The sequence below is a fragment of the Nematolebias whitei genome, chromosome 1 (assembly GCF_014905685.2).
Source record: "Nematolebias whitei isolate Nwh7 chromosome 1, NemWhi1, whole genome shotgun sequence".
Taxonomy (NCBI): domain Eukaryota; kingdom Metazoa; phylum Chordata; class Actinopteri; order Cyprinodontiformes; family Rivulidae; genus Nematolebias; species Nematolebias whitei.
The window spans coordinates 55,504,262-55,513,145 of NC_056498.1; the positions used below are offsets into that span (position 1 = coordinate 55,504,262).

The window sequence follows — 8,884 nt, forward strand, 5'->3', positions numbered from 1 at the left end:
TATTCAGAATGGTAAAGAGGAAAACTTAACTGTTCAAAATATTGTACAAATTCAAACAACACAACACTTCTGCAGACAAGCTGTGTAATAACTGAGGGGGGGGATGTGGCTGAGTGGCTAGAGCAGTCGCCCTCCAGTGGGAGAGCTGGGGGTTTGATTCCACCACTATGCAGTCACATGCTGGAATGTCCCTCAGCAAGTCACTGAACCACTGATGTGTCCCATTGGTGTAGGAAATGTGATCAAAAGCAGTCTATAAAATTATTTGTTCAGATTAGCTTTGTAGCGATGTAGTAGAGTGCTGTATGAATGTGTGTAAAGCACTTGGAGTATCTTGATTAGATAGAAAAGCGCTATATAAGTACAATCCATTAAAAAAAATTAAAAAAACACTTCTTAAAAAAGCTTTCAAAATGGCTTGTACAATTGATAAATCGATGTGCAAGACTGTTTTTAAAGCTGTATTTGCATTTTATTGCAACAAAATGCAAAAGTTTAACACTTCATTAGTTGTAGCTTTTTTTTTTTAAATGTTTTAAGTAACGACTTTGAATCGAAATCAGTTTTATACAAAACTATTAAATCAGCTGTGTAAATTGTCCATCAATTACCAATCAATTATACATTATAAAACTAAAATTCCTATCACTATATATTTTTAAATGTTTTAATTGCTACGGTGGTATTGTTTCTTTTAAAGCTTTGACTTGGACAGCTTGGATGAATTAACTGAGGAGTAGTGAGAAATGAGTCTGTCGGCTTCCCTCCAGCCCGTGAGCAGAGCTCCGTGGACGGTTGAGAAGTAGCAGGGGTGAGTCGCCTCCCCAGCAAACAACACCTGCAGAGGCTGAGAAAGGCCAGAGATTTTAAAGATTTAATAATCTCATCACAGTAAGTACAAACTGCTTTTTTTTTCCACAGTCACATATTAGGACAAAATAAAACATCCTTTGGTCTTTACAAGGTCCTAAAATGAAATAAATACAACTTCAGATGATAAATAACTATTTACTTAAGACAAACTAACCCAAAATGAAGAAACTGCATTGAAAAAAATAAATAAAAAAAATCAGGATCATTGCCACAACGCAATTCTTTTGTTTTTCTTCTTTACACAACCTTAATACATGTTTAAATTCAGAAGCCTTTTATTTGTATCCTGAATTACAAAACCACAGATTTCAAAAAGTGCTTAGGTTTTATCATGACAGTATGTCAGAGCATGTGTACATTCAGAGTATGAGCATGTACATACTTGTGCATTTGATCTCCTGGGGGGCAGGGGGTCCATCATATTGTCCAGGTCCTGCTCTGAGCAGTCTGTCGCGAGGTGGCTGTAGGATCCACATGTCCAGGGGTCATGAAACCACTGAGAGCGAAAGATTCTCCGTGGGGTGACAGTGGGGTTCCCTGAACACATGGTAGTTCACAGAAGTCATTCCAAATAGATCAGAAACAGTTTTGATGTGACGGGAGAGCCCAGTAATACAATAATATGCAGGCAAGGCACATCAGGACAAAGTCACATTTTGATCAGTCAAAATATATTTGTAAGTGCAAACAAGAAAACTATAATTTGAAAACCTTTCAACGGTTTTAAATAGCTAAAGAAAAACAAGAGATACAAAAAAGGGTAAAATAATCTGTAGCTTGACTGCTTGAACCTCCAAATATAACACATGTTTGACGTCCTTCTGTTCTTGCCACTTGATGGGGCAGAGGTAGGACAGCTGACTGGGGCCCAGAACGTCTTGGTTTGACTTCCAGCCATTCCCACATGCTGTGGTGTCTCTGAGCAAGACACCCAATCCCTAAATGCTCACTGGGCACTTTCATAGCTGCCCACTGGTCCACCTGGGTGTATCTCAGGTGTGATGGGTTAAATGCAGAGAACTAATTTTGCCATTGTATTCAATTCAAAATACTTTATTAATCCCAAAGGGAAATTAAATGTTGTTGTAATCATCCTGGTTTCACTGAGTTGTTATAGATGCTAATGGCTGTGGGCAGGAAGGATCTCCTGCAGCAGTCCGTCCCACAGCGGATCTGAAGAAACTGGCTGCAGATGCCGATCAGTCCACCTGGATCCAGCGTGCCTTTCGGTCCTCCTGGGCAGCAGGTCCACCTGAATGTTGGGCAGAACTCCTCTCCGAGCGATGACCACTCCTCCCAGCAGGTTGCTGAGCTCCTCATCATTGCAGACAGCCACCTGCAGGTGTCAGTGGATGATCCTGGTCTTCTTGTTTCCATTGGCCACGTTTCATGCCAGCTCCAGGATCTCAGCAGTCAGTCACTCGAGTACTTCTGCCAGATAGACGGAGATGCGTCCACGGCGCCTCCTTTACAACTCATTTGGGATTTGGGGCTGTATTTGAGGTAATATTAAAGCTTTGAGATGTTAATCAGCTGCTCCCAGTTGTAAAAATCACCTTGTTGTCATGGTTACGCTTCATAACAAATGGCCAAAAGTAAAAAGGTTTTCATTAAAAATCCTTCTAGCTGCACAGCATTTGATACCAGAGGAAGTAATCATCCAAAAAAAGCCATTTACATCCAGAAAAAAAATGAGGAAACAAAGTTTTCAAAAGCAACATCCCAGAATGAAAGTACCAGCTACTCCAACATGCAGCCACCTTGAGCGGCACAATTCTACAACTGTATGGGAACATACAATGATGACAATCTCAGACTTCCCTTTCCTCCCCTTATTATTAGGACTCACCTGTAAACCTGCGAATCAGTTGTGTGATTTCACGTGTGATCTCTTGTTCAGACAGTGTTTCCATATATTCTGACTCATGTCCTGCTATCCATCCACACAGAACATGGCCATACCTGAAATGTAAACCAAAAAAACCACAACTTCACTATCATTTACCATTAAAACTGTAAAATTATGCCTGGTTTATTACTGCGACACTTGACCTTTCAGTGGGTTTGAGCACGGTGAAACCAAACAACTTCCTTATCCAGGATCTCCGCAGATCTGGGCTCTGATCCACCATAGCATCCTGAATCATGACAGGAGATAAAAGAGGCACATTCAACACGTTTTTTTTTTTTTTTTAATAATAAAATACTGTGGGTAACAATTGTGCTGCCTCAATATGTACACAGAAACTGCTCGTCTCACCTCATCTTCCCACACCAGATGAATAAGCTCACAGTCAGGATCCCACCACGGTGCATCAAACTCCACAAATATTTTATTGTTCGTTCCAAATCCAATTCTCTGGATGGAGTGCAGCTTGTGTAGAGGAAGAGGAGGATGGAAGAGGGTTGAATGGTGTTTCTTTAGGTAACCTGAGAAAACAATTTAGGGACCATACGTCAGAGGGTCTGACTTCATGTTACACAAACACAATTATAGAAATTTGTTTGAGGCTGCAATAAATGACTGATCCACCAAGGGGATTTATGATTAAATTAAAATTACCTAAAGGTACAGTTACAATGACATGATCTGCGACGACACTTTCTCCATTTTCACACTCAACTGTCACAGAGTTTTCTGTCTTCTCTGCGTCGTTCCAGTGGACACATTGCACAGGATGATTGTACGTCACTAAACCATCAGGGAGCTCTGACATCAAGTTTTTAGTTAGACCTTCATAGCCGCTGCACAGAAAAATAAAAATAAATCATAACTTTCAAGTAAAATATATAATCTGTGCGTGATTCTGCATGCATCATGTAAAACTATAAACCTCTGCAGTTAATAATCTACAAGACAAGTCAGCGCAGCAATAAAAGTAGTTACAGTACAAACCCTGGGAATGTACAGTCCAGTCCAGGAAGACTCTTGTATAGGCCATAGGCCCCTAGACCCACCTCATCCATGCTGTGGGCCCCATTAATACAGCACTCTGCCTTCAACATGTTACTAATCACACATAATAGCAGAGATCTGGTGGCTGGGTTGATATCTTTCCATTTCTCTGCTACTCGTTTTTTCGCCTGCAGACAGAAAGCAACAAATCAAGACCTCAAATCATCAGAGCTGTAAGAAAATCTGAAATGTTTGTCGGTGATGGTGGCTCAGACATACAAAGCTACTGCCAGTATAATTTTCTAGTCACGCAAAGAAACAGACCTCTTTGCGGATGAAATCTCCCACACTGGCACAGGGCTCTCCTTTTTGGCCCTGGAACTCGGAACATTCAGTCAACAGCTCGGCAAACATTTCCTGAGCTGAAAAAACATCTTCGGCATTCAGCTTCTGACCTGAACACATAAGAGAAAACAGAGAAACTTAAAGATAACAGCATAGTCACCAACGTGTTTTACATCGCATGCATGCGATACGCAAACAAAATAAAATCAAAGACTCTGACTTGACGCTCATGTGATTTATAAAAATAACTCAAAAGACTACTGGTTCTGAAACCTTTTACACCACGTGCCACCTGTAAAATGCTTAGTGCTCCAACAAACACTAATAAAACTTACATTGATACTTTTGTACTATAATTGAGTTTTGCACATAAAGCAAGAAAGAAGAATAACTTTAGATTAACGAGACATAAAACATTTTCAAGCAGCAACAAATGACACAGTCAAACATCCATTCATTCCTTTTCTTGACCATCTTTTCTTTTCCAAGGTACTGGTGCATATCTCCAGCGGCCATTGTAGAGACAACCGAGACGAACAACCTAAAGACAATTTAGTATCGCCAATTAATCTAGCATGCATGCTTTTGATTGGTGGGAGGAAACCAGAGTACTTGCAGAAAATGCACAAGGAGAACAAATAAACTGCATAAAAAGGTGCAAAGGCCAGAGAGGAAACATCTCACTACGAGACCACTGCATTCAATCAATATTTCTTTTGACTGTCACTAGAAGAAGCTAGTAGTGTGTACTGCATTTTGAGCAGCACGAGTTTAATCCACTAAAGAACAGTCTCTCTCCAGTGATTGAAAGTTTGAGTCATCTCTGCGCTGCACTTTCATACTGTTCTCACAGAGTCCACAATTAAACCATCAGATTTTGATTCTTGGCAACCTGAGCTGCTGAAGAAGTTGGGAAGGCCTTGGGGATGTCCTCCGACATCTACGCCTTGGTTTTCTAGGGTCAGAGCCTTTGGATCCAGAAGGCCATACTGACGGGCCAAACAAAACGCAGGGTTCTCCTCGCATGGTCCATGGATCCAATTTGCCCCAATCTCAATAATAATATCACCTAAAAATAAAAATAAAAAAGATTGTGCATCAGAACACACACACACACACACACACACACACCCCAAAACAGAATATTTACAAAATCATATTGTTTCTTGTCACACCAATTATATTGCCATTAATGTTGAGACAGTTACTAAAGTGTAACAGTAATTATGAGTTGTTTGTCACACGCGAGCTAAAAACAAAACCAAAATCTTTCTGGTTTTGCATTTATGAACATAATTCATTGTTGTTTTCACGAGAATTAAAAACAAGCACTTTATTTCCTAAAGAAAAGCAAACATCCGTGAATCACATTCACTCACCTTTGACCCGATCTTTTAATTATAACTGATGTAAAGTTGTTATTTAGGCTTTTAATTTTAAACAGTTATTTACAGATGTTTGTACTAAGAAACTTGTGGTTTTCAAGGTTGTGGCTCTGATTAGAACTCATTCACCTTCTAGGAAAATATAAAACCCCCATAGATAAAACTTTATTGAATCAGAGTAAAGTTTGCATTTACAACCTTTTAATTATTTTCATGCGCTACAGCGTCAAGGTCAAAGTTATATAATGTTAGATTGGGAGGAGAGAACAAAACTGACAAGTCCAAGCAATAAAGAGACTTGTCATTTTATATATTCCTGTGAGTTCAAGTCACTTGTGTTTTTACATGTGAAGAAAAGTAAAAACAATTTCAGAGCTGAACTCATTTCTTGATGCACAGCCTGAACAAAACTGACTAATATAATTAGTGACTAATGATCAACTACCCATGATGCTGATCTCATGTTTCTGATTTGTTTCATGGTGCTGTGTTCATTCGTCCTCATCTGCTCACACAGACTCATGTTCGTGCTGCCGTTGTTTGGCGCATTGTTTTGTACTATTAGTGCTTAGTTGAGCGTATTTCTTAGTTCATATCTTGGATCTTTTTACTGTTTTTCTTTACAATTTGTATTTTTATTGGATGTAACTGGGACCCTGTGTACATAGTTTTGTTCCACCACATGTACCACATGTGGTGTGAATGATAATAAAGACACCTTGACCTTGACTAAACTGCCACTGTGGCATTTTTAAGCAAAAAGCTTGTATTTTCATCTGTGTACAGTGATGGCAACAAACAAACAAACAAACAAGTAAATATTTCCTTTAGTCTAAGAGACAAACTAATACAGCAGTTAATTTATGGTTTATTCCCTTATAAAGGTCCTTTAAGATAAAAATGTTACTTTTCAAACAGTTTTTGCCATGACTGTAATTTAAAATCGCATTGAACTGTCCTGCTGTTAATGAGTGAAGCTATTTTTTTAAAAAACCACTGCTGTTTTTATGAAGCTATTAAATTTTAAGTTAATTTAGTGCTTCAATATATATCAGTAAAATGGGTTGACAATTGTTGCTTTTGCTTTCTACTCTGCACTTTTGTGGGCCCATGTGATTTTTAAACCTAAACCTGACTGATTAAACCAGACCTGGGCGTTGTACGGCCCCAGGGCCACATGCGGCCCTTTGGTTGACTCTGACCGGCCCCCGTAAGGGGAATTACAAAATACATATGTAAACAAATGAAGTTAACCAAATCCAGATATAGATCCTCTCTCACTGATGATGTCAGCTTTGCTTCACATCTCCACCTCAGACCTTCAACCTGACTTTAACATTTCCGTTAAAGCCCAACAGAGACTAGACTTCTCTCACTAAACAAGAAAAAAGAACTGAAAAACACCAAATGAGATGTTTAGACTACAAATGTAGGCACGTAAAGAACCAGGACTCGAAATCACAGTTCAGTGACGATCACTATTATATGATGTTTCATAATATTTGGAGTACAAAGACAATATTGTGATATATTTACAAAGTTTTTCCAGCAGTATATACAACTCAAAATGAGTTTTGGGGTGAATGTGACTGAAAATGATCACTAATATAACGTCACAAATGGTAAAAATGTTAACAGTTTACCATTGTATTGGGAAATTTAATTGAATAAATGACATTTTTTGTAAGGAAACCTCGCTTTTTCGTTGCTTAATCATAACAAATACTCTTACCAGCTTGTTAAAACAGTGCTATGTACAGCTTTTAATAATGAAATACTATTATTATGCAGTATTGAGTTAACTTGAAATCAGGTCTCTCTTGTAAATGAGTCCTCGAGGCTCAATGGGATTTACCTGTATGAATAAAGGTTGAATGAAAAAGTCATTTGTGCCAGCCCTCCACAATATTTGTTGTTTCTCATGTGGCCCCATGGAAAAAATAATTGCCCACCCCTGAATTAAACAATAAATCTAATCTTCTGCAGAACCAGGTGCTTTATCATTAAATTGCATATATGCCCCTTCTGTCAGTCCTTGTGTTTAAAGTTCCGTTGTGACTTTGATTTGAATTCTTAGGCCCAGATGTTGTATTGTGCATGTGTAAAAGTCAGGGTGCAGCTCACCCAGTCTGCCTGTTTTGATGCGTCCTCCGCTTCTTGCAGTCGCTTCAAGTATCCTCACATTCTGAAAACCGTGTTTTACGAGTCTGTGCGCCGCAGCTATCCCTGATATTCCGCATCCTACAATCACTATCTTCACGTTTCCAGCCATATATAACGCGTAAAAACGGTATTTAATATATTCGCAACGGTTTTTGCTGTCTGCAGCTTCGTTGGTATATGACAGCTGAACTGAGCTTTCTTCCACTTCCGTGTTAGAGAAGGAACGAAGCGGTCATTTCCGGTCAAGAGTTTCAAAGTAAAAGTTGTTTTCTCACATTGAGAGATGCCACAAGTTTTCATTCTGTTAAATAAACTAAAGAAACATGAAGAAAAAAAAACCTACATATCGTGGCAAGGATTAAAGAAATATTGTTTGACTAAAACAAACGTGTTTAATAATTTCTGTTTTCACAATTATTACATTATTATAATTAATTACTCTAACTGTAATTATGTCACTCTTGCTTTAGACTCTAATTTACATGCTGTATAAATGTATACAGTCTTTATGCTCTAAATTTAGGAAATAGACTGTTCTAACAAAATTAATTTCATTAGTCCTAAAGCATGAAAAATAATATTCACTCCAATTCTTACAGGTCTACCCACCTAACAGTGGTCATTCACAGTGGGGGTTTAATTAAAACATGTTTGCAATTTATATGTCCATGTACTCTTCTGAGAATTGCATTGCTCTTTGTGTATTTTCAGGCCTATAGAGGATTGATAGAGTATCCAAACCACAGGCATCACATGGGATGGGAAGCAGAAATAAGGCTGCAAAGAGTCATAGAGATGGGGTGGATCACAGGGACAAGACTTCCTTCCATGGACTCGATGTATGATGTTGAAAAAGAGCAGCAGGAATTGTCAAGGACTCACTCCATACAGCTCAGTCTCTCATCAGACACAAAAAATGTCCATATAACCCGAGACAGAGTGGATAACATCATCATCACCCATAGTAAAACTTGCTTTTTTATAGTTTTTTTCCTGCCACAGTCAGACTGATGGCAAAACAAAACTACTGATCAGGTGCAATAATAACCCTACACTACCGAACTTCACTTGTCGTGACATGGTTTACTTTCTGTACAGTGTAAATGGAAACCAATTTTTTATTTTTATTTTATTTAGTGTTGTTTTAGTGTTTTGACTACGACTGACAGAGCAATGCACAATAATCCCAATGTGCTGGTCTGTGCACAAATGGCAAATAAAG

General features: G+C 38.6%; 1 protein-coding gene across 1 annotated transcript; it reads right to left on the bottom strand.

Moving 5' to 3' along the window:
• Nucleotides 1-684: 684 nt before the first annotated feature.
• LOC119412262 (peroxisomal N(1)-acetyl-spermine/spermidine oxidase) lies at nt 685-7,870 on the bottom strand. Its single transcript, XM_037679250.1, has 10 exons — nt 7,624-7,870; nt 5,007-5,183; nt 4,094-4,224; nt 3,770-3,957; nt 3,437-3,618; nt 3,134-3,303; nt 2,926-3,011; nt 2,723-2,835; nt 1,256-1,410; nt 685-847 (listed from the first exon to the last, which is right to left on the bottom strand). The coding sequence occupies exons 1-10, from the start codon at nt 7,769-7,771 to the stop codon at nt 695-697; spliced, it is 1,503 nt and encodes a 500-aa protein (XP_037535178.1). The 5' UTR covers nt 7,772-7,870; the 3' UTR covers nt 685-694.
• Nucleotides 7,871-8,884: the final 1,014 nt, after the last annotated feature.